The following is a 14,878-nucleotide window of genomic DNA, read 5'->3' as shown; positions in this document are numbered from 1 at the left end:
ATCTATAGAGTTAGTAGTAGTAACTAATAATTATAGTTAGAAGTTAGATAATAGTGCTAGTAAAGATTCTCTAAATAATAATAAGTATATATAATCTAGTATAAAAGATAATATTAATTCTTCTATTATAGAGATAGATCCTTTTAGTATTTCTTATAGTAAAGGCTCTTCTCCTATAGTAAAGAAGGCTCTAGCTAAGAAGTATTATCTTTTTTTAAAATATTCTATAGTAATAGTAATTAGTCTAGCTAAGAGATATTATTTTATTATAGTAACTTCTTTTTATTCTTAGACTAATTCTTCTTTAATAACTTCCTCTTTTACTTAAGATAGTTTAGTTAGGTTAACTCCCTCTCTCTCTTAGATTAATTCTATTATAGTAATTTCTTTTTATACTTTAATAAGTATCTTATTAGTAGCCCTAATAAAGAGCTTTATTAGGTATTATTCTTCTTTATTATTACTTAGTTATAAAAATCTCTTTAATAGAGTTTATATTCCCTAGCTAGTGAGTTATATTAATTAAGATAATTATTATAATCTTTCTATAGTTCTCTAGGATCTTTAGGTATTTATTTATTATATTAAGGCTTACCTAGAGGAATTAGTACCTCCTCCTAGTAATAATAATAATTTATTTTAGTTAGCTAAGGTATTATCTTATAAGGTTCTTAATATAAAGTTTAACTTAGACTTTTAATTGATAATTATTTATTACTTTAGTTAATTAGTGTAATTCTTAATACCCTATTATAATTAGTTTTTTTTTATAATTAGTAAAATCTACTAATTTATAATTCCTTTTCTTCTTTTTAGAAAAGTAATTCTAGTATAGTACTATTTTCTAATCTATCTATATAAATATATTATCTTTATACTACTCTATTTACTCCTAATAAGAAGGTATTATAATTATAAATAGTCCTTTAAAATCTATCTCTTTAGTATTCTTTTAAGATATTAATTCTAAATTATTACTTTAAATTCCCTCCTAGTCCTTATTATCTAAAATAATTAAGTCTTTACTATTCTATGGCTCTAGTAACTCTATTTATTATTATATAAGATAGCTATTTCTTATTAATTTTTATTTACTAATATATTAAGTTTTTTATTTATTTATTTTATACTATATCCCTAATCCCTCCCTTATTTATTATAAACTTTCTCCTAAATATTTTTACCTATTATATCTTTCTGCTATGTGCTATAATAGTTCTTTATATAATAATATTAAGAAGTTAGTCTTATTAAGTACCTTTTATATTTTAATTAGATTAGAGATTAATAGGCCTACTTTTTATAGCCTAGTATTAAGACTTACTAATATTTATAAGTATTATAGGTTATCTCCTACCTCTGCTTCTACTAGTCTCTATTTATTAATAAGATTCTTTAGGGTATGTCTACCTAGTTCCTATAATATATATATTTTAAGGAGGTAGGCCTTAATTACTTTATATAGTTTAAACTACTTACTCTTAAACTTCTAAGGGCTTTTATTTTATATAAAAACCTACTAGCCCTTCTTAAGATAACTTTTTTTTATTTATAAATCTTAGATTATCCCTCTCTTAATTATATATTCTAATAGCTTCTTATTTATTAATACTTATATATATATTACTCTTATAAGTCTATTATAATTATTTTTCTTTATAAGTTCTCTTATATCTTCTAGTAATCTTAGTTTAATCCTATATAGTAGGTAGAAGAGGCTTTTACTAGTATTTATATAGGTATATCTATACTATAAATACTACTAGATAAAGATATTTATCTTATAGCTATATTAGTTTCTTTATTAAATATTTTATAAGTATTTATCCTAGGAGTCTATTAAGATTTTTATTCTTTCTATTTATATAGGGATAATTTAGTATTATTATTTAATATTTTACTTTTAAGATTTTTATAAAGATTTCTACTATATATAATAGTAGATTTATACTATTATTAAATATTATCTTATTAAAGGTACTATACTAAGTAAATATCTTTTTATATAGGAACTTTACTATTATTTTATCTATAATATATAGAATAGCTTTTATAATAACCCATCCTATTATATAGTTAATAGTAGTAATAATCTATTTATTATTATTTAGTATTACTAATAGGCATCTAATAAGATTAATACCCTAGTATTTAAAAGGCTAGATATATTTCTTTACTATATAGTATTACTATTCCTATTTAAGATGTTTCTTTAACCCTTATAATATTTAATAATTTAGGTATTCTTTGACTATAGCTTAGATATTATATTATAGAGAAGGCCACCAGGCTTAAGTTCTAATAACTCCTAGTAATACTAGGTAGCCTATATAGCTATATTCTCTATATATTCCTTATAGGAAGTCCCTTTAGAATAAAATCTCTAGGTATAGGGCATCTCTAATATCTATAATATATATTAATTTCTAGTAATATATAAATCATCCTCCTAGGTATTATCTATCTATAATTTAATTTAGTAAGAGGTATAGTACCTCTTTTTTAATTTAAAAGATAGGGCTATTATTAGTATAAGCTTCTGCTTCTTTTTATCCTATAGTAAGACCTATAGCTCTAGGTATTCTATTATAGTATTATACTATTTATGCTCTATAAGGTTATTTAGGCTTTTAAAATATCTTATCTTTACTATCTCCTATACTTTTAGTATATTAAGTAAAGTTCTTTTAGTAATATTATCTAACCTTTCTTCTATAAAGTTAGGATATTAACTAATTATATCTAGTATTATTACTTTACTATCTTTTTAATAATAAATCTCTAAGTTATAACTTTAGAATTCTTTTACCTACTAGGCAAGCTGCTTTAAATACTTAGTTATATTTATAAGATATTAAAGACTCTTATAATTAGTTATTACTATTATTATCTTTCTATTATTAATATAGTAATCCTATCTCTAAAGGACTTCTTTTATTATAAGTAGCTCCTTCTCTTATATTAGATAGTTTCTTTTTATACTACTAAGCTTCCTTCTACTAAATATAATTAGGTAAAGTTTATAATTCTTATCTTCCTATATTAAAACTATTCCTACTGCCTATTCTAAGATATTAGTCTTAATTTAATAAGATTAATTAGGGTCTATAATTATTAGTACTAGTATAGTAATTATTAGTTTTTTTAAGTTAGTAAAGATATTTTAATATTTTATTATCTAGGTAATTAGATAGAATTTCCTTTTCTAAAGGTCTTTATCTAACTCCTTTAGTAGGTTATAGAGGATAGCTATAACCTATATAAATCCTAGTATAAATTAGTAATAATATATTATAAGTCTAAGAAATTATTATACTTTATAGATATTTTTTAATTTTAGTTATTAGATAATAGCTTCTATCTTAGCTAGTATTAGCTTTATAGTTCCTTCTCTAATAATATACCTATAGAATTTAATTTCTTATTAACTAAATTTATACTTTAAGGCTTTTATAAATAGCTAGTTTCTTTATAATTAGATAAGAACTTCTTATATATATTATTTATATTCCTCTTTACTTACTAAGAATATTAAGATATTATTAAGATATACTACTATATACAGGAGATCTTATAGTTAACTATTTATATATATCTAGAATATTACAGGTATATTACAGAGTCTAAATAATATTATAAAGAACTTATATTTCCTAAAGAAGGTATTAAATACTATCTTAGTAATTAAATTATCTACTATCTATAATTACTAGTATCCTAAGAGAAGATTAATTTTTAATAGGATCTTTACCTATCTAATTTAGTTAATTAACTCCTAAATTCTTAGAAGTAGGTAGATATTCTTAATAGTAACTTTATTAAGTACTTAGTGATCTATATATATTTACTATTTTTCTTCTAGCTTTAGGACTAATACTATTAGTAAACCCTACTAGCTTACTAAGGTCTAGATTACTTTCTTTTATAGTAGTTCTTCTACTTAGTAGTAGGTTTTCTTAAACTTCTCTAGTAATTAGAGGTAAGTATTTATATTAGTTAGTTTAGTATTACTAGTATTAATAATATAGTCTACTTCTTAGGTAGGTAGTATTCCTAGGTTAAGTTCTTCTTAAAATATATTCTTAAAGTCTTTTATCTATTTATTATAATTTATGGTTATTAATTTCTTTTTACTAGTTTAGAGGAGATATAATTATATAGTTAATTTCTCTTTCTATAAGATCTACTTTAGTTATTTTATAGTTATTTACTATACTAAGTTATCTTTATAATATTTAATCTTATATTAGGGGTTAATAAGGTAGGTAAAGTATATTCTTCTTTTATTTTAAAGAATTATTTAGTCTAATTACTAGTTATAATCTAAAATTATCTTATACTTATTAGTATCTAGGATCTATAACTTAGTAAGACTAGTCTATTATCTAATTTATATTAGTATCCTTACTTATTAGTAGGTATTTATTATAGCTCTATTTAATAGTTATATAACTAAGGGTATTTTTCTTTTACTATAAGGAGGCTCTATTATACTAAGATAATTAGTAGTTATTTATAATATAAATAAGTAACTAGCTCTATAGTTAATAAGAGCCTTAACCTAAATTACTTATCCCTTATTTTATACTTCTATTATATAATATATAGAGTTAATACCTATTATATTTAGATATATCTTAGTAATTCTTTATAGTAGTTAAAGATTCCTCCTCTTAGGTAGTTCTTCCTTCCTATCTTTAAAGAGATTATATTATATATTCTAGTAGTTAGAGGCTTTCTTTATTTAATTAATAAGTATCTCTAGATTTATTAATCTTTCTTATTTTTTATTATCTTTAAGAGATATAGTTAGAGATATCTAGTTTTATTATATATAAAATATATTTTATTTTAATAATACTATAGTTTCTACTTTAGTAAATCCTTATTTAGTTATAGGAAGTTTCTTCTTAGCTAGGGAGAGCTAGTAATTATACTTAGATTTATTAGATCTCTATTATATTAATTAAATTATAGTTTTAACTATAGGTTACCTTTAAGTTATTAAGTAGTAGCTAAGCTATTCTTATAAAGAGAGAAGTATTTAATTATTTTATTATATATTTATAGTTATATTTAGTCCTCTACCTATCTTTTCCTAAGCTCTAATTAACTCCTAATAATAAATTTTTAAATAAGAGAAGCTTTATATACTAGAGGAGAGATATATACTATAGCTTTACTTAAGATAGTAGTATATAGCTATATAGATTATAAATCTTAGGTAAGGCTTTTATATTCCTTCTATCTTTTATTATTTATATTATATTTCTTAAAGTTCCTTAGTAGCTATATATAAAAGATTTCTATATTAGTAATTACTAATATAGGATTAATCTATAATTAGGTTTTATCTACTTTCTATCTCTTATAAATATATCCTATAAGTTTCTACTTAATAATAATAAGATATTCTAGATTAGAGGGAACTCTTCCTATTATTAATAAGATATCCCTAAAATATTTCTTAACTCTCTTTTATTATTCTTAGATAGTATCTCTTATATATATATCTTTATACTTTAAGATAGGAGTAAGGTTTAAGACCTTAAAGATAGATAATAATTTATAATAATAATTTATTTTTTATAATCTTAAAAATAATACTTATTTATTATATTACTCTTAGTAAATACTCTAGAAGAATATATTAATATTAATAAGTAATACTCCTTAGGCTATTATCTTAAATAGCTTAGTAAAGACTTATTTTATATCCTCTAGTAGATCCCTAGTAGGATTATTTACTATAGGTAGCTAGTTATTATTAGTAATTTTAGTAGGGAGGTTAGAGGATATTATCTTATAGAGATTATTTTTTATTAGGACTTATTTTAGTAACTAAGTAATACTTCTCTAGCCTAGAGTTACTATATCTTATTTTATTTTTATCTCTTTTAATAGGGCTTAATAAAGAGTTCTCTTATAGTAAAAACTCTTTACTAAGTATAACTACCCTACTATCTTTTAGCTTAAATTTAGTAGTTGCTTATAGGGAAGAGTAGTAGATATTTACTAAGGTAAATATAAGTCTAATAAAATAAGAGTATTTAATTTTTTATTATTTATAACTTTAGATATACTACTAGATAATATTACTAAGGGTAAGATAGTATTACTAGAGATAAAGAGAGATAGGCTAGGCTAATACCTCTTTACTTACCTAGGATAAGGTCTTATATTTATATCTAGCTACTAGCTATCTATCTAAAGATAAGTTATAGATATTGCAGAGATTTCTTAGGTTGACCTTGGTAACCCAGGGTTGACCTTAATAATCATAGATCTACTTTCATTCACTGATATCACACTAGTATTAGTTAACTCAGCTGATATGCCTCCCTTTTAGTACTTCCTATCCCCACCTTAATATTAATGATTAGGCACTATTCCTAGCCCTATTATAGAGCTAATAGCTAATAGCAGCTCCCCAGATTACAAAGCACTTTTCTTAAGAGTGGAGAAAGAATGGAAATAGGCTAAGGAAGAGTAAAGGTATGAAGCAGAGTTAAGGAGATAAGCAGAGGAAATCCAACATAAGGTAGAAGAAGAAAGGGACTAGGGAAGGGAATAGATATAATTAATAACTTTTAGTAAATTTATTTAATATTACCATAACCTGTTTTTATGGTTTTTAAGAGCTAAAGATTTAATATATTCTACTATAAGAAAGATACCTACACCCACTAAGAAATATTACCTGTTATGACTCTGCCCATAGACTAATTATAAATCTAGGCAGTAAGAAATCTACTACTCTGTTTATAATTATTTAGAGCTACTAGAGCAGGATACTAAGTAGCTATTTCTTTTATATATTATGCTAGAGGGTTTTAGGAAAGAACTTAAAAGGCCTATAAGTAGTGAATAAGATTTAGAGAGCTATAAATAATTTAGTATAGAAAATTATATTTATAATATTATTATAGTACTCTATAAGAACCCTACTATTTAAGATAAGTTCTACTTAAGTAATAGAGTTAGTTTTAATAATTATATAAATACCCTTAATCCTCCTTAAGTTAACCTATTATAACTAAGAGAATTATTAACCTTATAGTATTCTAGACTAGATTAGTTTTATATATATTATAGTACTTTAAAAACTATCCTTATAATAATTAAGTATAAATTACCCTATAAGCTAAGTATTAAAAATATTTACTCTAGATTATAACTAATAAAATTCTAGAAAGAGGTAGTAGTACCTAATTCTATCCCTATATAAGAATCTAAGAAACTAAGATATAATATAGCCTAGCTTATAGGCTTAGTGCTTATCTAAGAGTTCTATATAATAATCTAGGAAGGGCTTAAATATTCCTACTTAATAAATAAATTAGTAGTAGTTCTACTATAAGTCTCTTATAATAATCTAACTACTTTATACTACCACCTCTATAAACCTAATATAGAAGTAAACCCTAAGAATAATTAGAGCTTTTAGCAGCTAGTAATAAGTATTATCTATATATTATACCTCTGTCTTATAAGCTTTAGTTTAAGATTATATAATTAGAATTAGTAAAATAATATATAGAAATAGCTTCTAGAATAGAAGATAAGTTTTAATTATAAATATTCTAGAATCCTAGATATAAAACTATAGCAGATCCCTCTAGATATATAAAATACTCTATTAGTATATATAAGCTCTAAGGATTTAGTTTTAGTATTTTTACTATTATCTCCTTCTAAGTCCCCTATAGAGGGATATTAATTACTAACTTTTAAACCTAGTATATACCCTTAGATCTAGTCCTTTATAATAATCCTTCTAATTCTAATAAGGATCTAGTACTTAGGGGGTAGAAGTATTACCTTAGTTAAGTTATCTTATTTTTATTATCCCTATCTATATAGTGATTAGCACACTAGATAGGCTCTAGATATATTCTAAGTAAGTAAAGCTAATATTATATAGCATAATTTTATACTTAGTAGTATCTACTTAGCCTATAATAGGGGGGCTTTTTAGATGATTACTACCTAAATATAATACTCTACTAGAAGAGGGAAAATACTAGTTAGTACCTTATTAATACTAAGATATTAGTTTAATAGATAAAATAGCAGCTAGATAAGAATATTAACTCCTATACACCTATAGGAGGCTATAGAGTATCTAGGGTACTATTTAAAATCATCTATATAGTATATAGCTATACTATTATTAGGAAAGAAACTACTTCTTACCTCTGGAATAAGGTGTTATATAAGGTAGACATCTATTATATCCTTTTATAAGTATAGGGTTTAGTAGTTCTAGTATTTCTTAGAGTAATTAACTTAGTTAAGATTTACTTCTTATATAAAGCTAGAGAGATTTAATATATACTGCTTATAGTATAGGTAGGAAAGCTAATTAATAAAACTAAAGTAATAAGCCCTAATATCTCTAGTTCTATCTTAAAATCTATTAATAGGATTTATATATTAGGAGTATCATATTAGGACCTTTAGCTAGATAATTTTCTATAGAATGATAAGCTATGCTAGATTCCTATTATTAACTTTTATTATTTAGTGTTAGACCCTTAACTAAGAAATAAGCAGATGAGGCTACCTAGGAAGATCTTATATAAAGCAGATACTCATAAGCAAAAGTAACTTTGTCTATTCTGATAGGTAAAGGCATTAGCATCATATATAGTCATCGAAGCAAATTTTTTGATTTTAAGGGCCACAAAGGCGTTGGAATCGCTTTCAAAAATGCTTCCAAGTTAAACTGTGCTTTTAGTTTTGCTGATTCGGCGCTAATCTGGTAGGGTTAGTACCACTCACCAATCAGTCTTGTTATCCGAAAAGCGAATTATTCTTAAAAACACTAATAGGCAAAAAGGCAGTCCTGGGCTTGTAGGTAGGGTCCTTGAAAAGTTGCAAAGAAAATCCAGTTTGGAAATTTCAGAATTTTCTAATGTTTTTTTTTTTCTATTCTATATTTCTCTACTAGTTGAACCTCCTTAATCTAGGAGTAATACTAAGACCTTTTTAGCTAATCAGAGGCTATAGTTTTTCTTATCTTATAAGAATAGACTAATTATAATTAGTAGCTAGCAGATGCCTTATTACCTAGAAAAACTATATATAAATACTAAGAAATAGTAGTGGATTTTATATAATAATATTAAAATATATATCTTTAACCTATTAAAATTCACTACCTACTACTACTATTACTATTATTACTATAGGAAATTTATCTTCTAGATAATAGATAAAAAATTCAGCTAAATTTATAGCTATTTATAAATTTTATAAATAAAAAAAAGTAGGCTCCTAATCCTATATAAATTTATATAGAGAATTACTTAAAATACTTATAAGAATACTTATCTATTAGATTCTATATATCTATTATTAATACTACTCTAATTTTAATTAAATTTTTAACTCTATCTATACAACTACTTATATAAGCTAGTATAATAGATTATATAAGATATATTATAAAGAGAAGATAAAGAAATATAGAATTTAGTAGATAAGTATCTTTAAATATTAAAAAGTATTTATCTTAATAATAAATTAATAATTAGAGATAACTATCTTTTATAATATCTACCTCTTTTATATATTTTTAATACCAAGAATAGCTTTATTTCTTTAAATACTAGATCTAAAATACTCCTCTTCTTTATCTAAGATTATAACTACTATTATACTAGATTCCTACTATAATTTTATCTAGATAAAGGTATTCTAATAGCTTTAAACTATATAGTATCTAAATCTTATATATAATAAATCTATAAATATCTATAAAAAAAATTATAAGTCTTAGTATTAATTTATAAAGATATAGCTACTTTCTTCTAGTAAAAGATATATTAAATAAAAGCTTAACTTCTTATATAATTTCTATATAAATTAAAGCTTAGGTTAAAAAGCTTTTTACTAAACTAAATAATAACTAAAAGATATAAAAATTTATTAATTCTCTCTCTACTAATATATCTTCTATAATAAAAAAAATATAGGAGATTCTATAAGTAAAGCTAATATTTAAGAAGATGTTTATAATTCTCTATAGTTCTTATAGGCTTTAACTAATAATTAAAGATTTATTAAATCTTTTTTTATTAATAAGCTCTTTAAATTAGTAGCTTTTATTATAAGATATTTTAAGAAATTATCTCTAAATTAAGTAATTCTTTAATAAATATAGAATTAATAGCTAGATTCTATATTATCTTTACTTATTATAGCTATAGCTACTTACTAGAGATCTTAATATAAGATATTTTAGTTAGTAATACTAAATTAGAAAGCTTTAAAGCTATTTATAAAGAGAGAAAAAGATAATATAGATAAGATTTCTTAGATTCTTTATAAATTAGGCTTCTAGAGTAATCTTTCTAATCTTATTAGGCTATTTAAGCTAGTAGATAAAGCTATTAGATACTTAGAATCCTAAAGGTATAATCTTATACTTATAAGTATATTATTATATTTATCTATATTGTTTATTAATAAAATAAATAATATAATATTAATTAGATATCTAAGGGTAGCTCTCTAGTAAAAGCTATATTTTTATATTTTAAGATAATCTCTTTTTTTATCTTTAATCTCTAGTAGATAGTAGAGAGTTAGAGAGTCTATAAATAAAGTAATTTAACTACTAACTTATATTTATTTATTAACTTAGCTACTATCTATACTCTAAGATATTAAATATATAGCTTTTTCCTTCTCTTATATTAGATCTATAAAATATAATCTATAAGTATAGTAGTAAGAAAGCTATAAAATAATTTAGATTCTTTTAGAATAAAGAAAGAGTATTCTTTAATAAAAAATTTTAATATAAAAAAAATCTTAAGTAGTTTTAGCTTATAGTAATAAGAGTCTTAATTTACTAAGAAAGTATATATTAAATACTAATTTAATTACTCTCTATTAAAAAGATATAGCTTTTAAAATTAGTATTCTTATTCTCTATCTTTATTATATTATTATAAATTTTATTATCTCTAAATAAAGCCTTTTAATTATAAATCTATAGTATATAAAACTATAATTTAAATAAAAACTAAATAAGTAATTTAAGTAATATTTATCTATATAAATACTTAAAGCCTTTAGCTTAATAGATACTCCCTATCTCATATAAGCCTATATAAAAGCCTAGAAGATAGAGATAAGAAGCTTATATAATAGGAAGTAATCTTACTAGATAATATAAAGTATATCCTAAGCTAGGCTACTAGTAAGGTAGCTAGTATTAGTAAGACTCCTATTAATAGCTAGGCTAGTAAGTAGATAAAAAATACTTAGATTTTAGGGAAGTAAATATAGGAAGAATAACTCTTTTTTTTATAGAATTAAAATTTTTATAGAGGATAAAAAATAATGTCTTTTATATTAGGTATAATTTTAAATTTTACTAGTAAAATATATAGGTAGAAAGAATTAGGGGGAGATATTTTACTTATATAAAAATATCCTCTAAAAAGATAATATTTTTTTTCTGGAAAATGGAAAAGAAAATAAGACTCCCTAGTTGAAGGTTTGGGATGTCAATTGTCTGTGCTTGGGCCTTTTTCTCAGGGTACTTTTCCCATTCAACATATCTTTTCAGAACATCCAATTAGCCTCTTTCCCCCCCCCCCCCTCTCTACAAGTGAAGGAAGGCTTTCCAGAGCCCTGTTCATGTGATCGCTTACCCTTTCCAGCCGCTCTCTCGAGCAAACAGCTTGCCACGGTCACCAACAGCTGCAATAGCTTCCTCATCCCTCATAGTCGTTTTAGGCAGAGGAGGGTATAGATACACGGTCTCAGTTCCACTTTGATCCAGCACCGGGAGCTTTTGTCGCCAGCCATTCCCTGTTCGATTTTCCATCCATCGGCGCGATTGACGGTGTCCATGTCCATTTGAGCTGAGAGACTGGCCATTGTGTTCTTGTTGATATGAAACAATATCAGGATATATCAGTTTCAATCAATCAATCGTCAGGATGTGAGGGGTGCGTCCACGCGCTGCGGCTCGCTCGGCGGCGCTCGGGCAATTCATGATGGCTGTGTGACTGAGTCTACGTCTTTGACATGGTCCAGCTGATGAAGAAGCGGATAGATGGCTTCTGAAGTAGTGTTTTGGCTGTTGAAGCAGACAGGTGGTTGGAAAGTGTTTCGCGCGAATGGTTACTGGGCAATGCTGGGCGTGATGTACTACTTAACTTCCCTTATATTCTTGTAGATTGTGTTGGCACTTTTGCACATACCCGCCCATCCTCTTACCGGACGCATCTGATCGACTGCATGAGGTGCTCAAAGAAGAGCACGGAGAGAAGAGTACAAAATAAGAAGTAGGGCTTGACTCGTGGTTGGTTTTTCTTTTTTTTTTTTTCGTGTTAGGAGTAGATGATATCATGGCTCGAGGAGAGCTCTTCCTCCGAGAATATCTCTTTAGAAATTACCTAGGTGGTGGTCGGATCATCTCTTCGAGTTCCAACTCTTCTCTATATTGCATTATGTTTGAAGCCTAATGAACTTCATTGATATCACACTGTCGGTGGATTTGAACTACTCAATATAGGCATGGAGACGACTTTCCAGGAAAATTCTTCCTATTTCACTAGTCAAACTAACGACCACTAGATAGTTCTAAACAATATCCTCCGTGTTTCCGAGGTCCTATCCTCGATTTCTGGAGCTCGTCGAGTGCTTACACCATTGCGGATGCGCAGTCAGGCAGACCACCGTCGCTTAGATGAGAGTGGACTCGACGGGGGCGAGAGTACCGTTCTCAATGGCACCAGCATGGTGACGGGCAACGAGGCCGTAGGCGTATTGGTACCTATGCATGTTAGTTTTGAATTCCAAAAAAAAATGATAGTGACGAGGTAACTTACTGGTCAAGGTAGGGGAGGACCTCAGGAAGACCGGGAGTGGCTCTCCAGTCGCGCATCAGATCGGTGACAACGCCAAAGGTACCCATGAGGGTGACACCGGCCTTCTCCATGCGGCGGTTGGCATCGGCAGCCAGCTTAGGGTCGAAGGTACCGCTAGCCTCGGTGTTGGCGAAGACCTCATAACCCTCGTCAATGAGGGAGAGAGCCAGGAAGGCGGTGCCTGGTTCATCAGTTTCTCGTTCCATCGTACAAGGTCTGATGGATATGCAGGCTACTCACAAACTTCGGTGACGATACCACCGAGAATCAACTGCTTCTTGCCGGTGGCGCGGACGGCAGCGCGGAAGTCGGGGTTGTCCCAGGCATTGACCTCACCCTGGCGGCGGACGATGGTCACGTTGGGGTGCATGGCGGCGACCTCCTTGATGATGAGGCCGTTGGGGCCCTGGTCGGAGGAGGTGGTCAGGACCGAGGGGATGTTGAACAGAGGGCCCAGGGCGGCGTGGCCGAGCATGTTGTTGCGGAAGTCATTGGTTCCGTAGTCGCGCACCAGCTGAGCGAGACCGACCTGGTAGTCGATGACGAGAACAGCCTGGATGTGGTTCGTTAGCGATCCATTGAGCTTTTTTTTTTTTTGGATCCGATCGACAGTTGGACTTACCGCGTTGTCCTTGTCCAGTCGGTTCCAGGCCTGAACACAGGTGGAAGTGGCCAGAACGGCGATGGTGGAGAGGGCAGTGCTGAAACGCATCTTGAACGGTTTGTTCTTTGGGATTGAGGAGAGAAGATGGGTTTGAAGCTTTGGAATCGACCTGGAGCTGGCTTGTTCTGTGCTGGAGAGAAAAGTCAGTTGGAGCAGGAAACGGCCACCTTTTTATACCCCGACTTCTCTATATCGACAGTCAATGTTCGTGTGAGAGCACCCCTGCCCGCATTGCAGCTCCTATTTGTTGATAAATCATGACAGAATCTTTGCTAAGAGCCCATGTGGACATGGCAGATGCCCCGTGGATGTACCCAACAACTCGGTCTGCAGGACGCTTGAGGACTGCCATGCCTCTTGTCCACGGCCAAGAACGAATGGCTGTCAACCCCAAGGAGAGCATACTACCACCACATTCTGCATGTCTCAGACCAATATCGCTTAAAGCCGCTGTCGAAGCCAAAATTCATGCAAGGACTCCGTGGAGGAGATTCTAGCTCCCGATGAACATGGGTGACTAAAGCCGTTGTAATGCTATGCTAAGACGGCAGAGCCCCAGAAGAGCTCACGGGCAGGATTTAATGCCTGTCAAGTTCTTCACGCTAACTAAGCTCAGGAGTCAGGTTGCATGACAAAGTGGTTGATCAGCTGGAGCTAGAGGGTAGAAAGAAACTACTACAGTAGAACTGCAGAAGGCGCCCGTATTTTGACTCTGTTAGTGATGGGAGAGTGATGGGGTTAGCAACGATGACTCAGCTCAGTAAGCATTTAGTAAGGGACCGACATGTCTTGGCAAGGGCTTCCACCAATCAGATAGCTTCCTGTCTTGGGTCCATCCTCTTTTAGGAATAGTCGCCATCTTGGGGGGCTCACGTGACTTTGATGGGTGACAGACGGGATGGACTGGGGAGTTGAGAGTTTCGACAGACAGCTTGAGCTCACTACTAGGAGTCCTCTTTCCTCTCTTCTTCCGTTTCTTCGCAGACGGACTTTACTCCGTACTGTTCTCAATGCATCCAGTCTGATGGTTTGCTGGGAGGATAGAATCCCATGCTCTCATGCATCGACCAGGGTTGGCCATGCAGGTCGGTCTTCCTTTGGTTCTCATCACTTGTTAACCAGATGAACAGATCCCACTTATTTTCAGACAGTCTTCCAATGATCCTCTGGGAAAGTGCGGATGATGAACTCTTCTGCTGTGCAGCCTGAAGAGTGACCAGTTCAAGTCTGCAGACATGTACATCACTCGATCCAACGGAACCTGCCTGCACTGCCCCAGGGTGGACATGAGTCTTCACAAAAGACAAGAAAAAAGCCCCCA

The 14,878-nt window shown here is 29.0% G+C and overlaps 2 protein-coding genes across 2 annotated transcripts, besides 4 other annotated features; both read right to left on the bottom strand.

Annotated features, from left to right (window-relative positions):
- Positions 1–1,071: 1,071 nt before the first annotated feature.
- Positions 1,072–1,125: a microsatellite.
- A 1,606-nt stretch (positions 1,126–2,731) lies between these two features.
- Positions 2,732–4,096: a mobile genetic element.
- Positions 4,097–5,559: 1,463 nt separating this feature from the next.
- Positions 5,560–5,583: a microsatellite.
- A 3,581-nt stretch (positions 5,584–9,164) lies between these two features.
- Positions 9,165–9,191: a microsatellite.
- A 2,243-nt stretch (positions 9,192–11,434) lies between these two features.
- Positions 11,435–11,898, bottom strand: ACLA_061150 (uncharacterized protein; the record flags this gene model as incomplete). Its single annotated transcript, XM_001273579.1, has 3 exons — positions 11,435–11,576; positions 11,670–11,731; positions 11,791–11,898. 3 exons carry the CDS (start codon positions 11,896–11,898, stop codon positions 11,435–11,437), a joined length of 312 nt encoding a protein of 103 aa, XP_001273580.1.
- An 810-nt stretch (positions 11,899–12,708) lies between these two features.
- Positions 12,709–13,605, bottom strand: ACLA_061140 (putative isochorismatase family hydrolase; the record flags this gene model as incomplete). Its single annotated transcript, XM_001273578.1, has 4 exons — positions 12,709–12,799; positions 12,855–13,074; positions 13,134–13,446; positions 13,516–13,605. 4 exons carry the CDS (start codon positions 13,603–13,605, stop codon positions 12,709–12,711), a joined length of 714 nt encoding a protein of 237 aa, XP_001273579.1.
- Positions 13,606–14,878: the final 1,273 nt, after the last annotated feature.

This window comes from Aspergillus clavatus, genomic scaffold (assembly GCF_000002715.2).
Source record: "Aspergillus clavatus NRRL 1 1099423829796 genomic scaffold, whole genome shotgun sequence".
NCBI classification, from domain to species: Eukaryota; Fungi; Ascomycota; class Eurotiomycetes; order Eurotiales; family Aspergillaceae; genus Aspergillus; species Aspergillus clavatus.
Note: the sequence above shows the minus strand (reverse complement) of the source record. Positions and strands in the feature narration are given on the sequence as shown.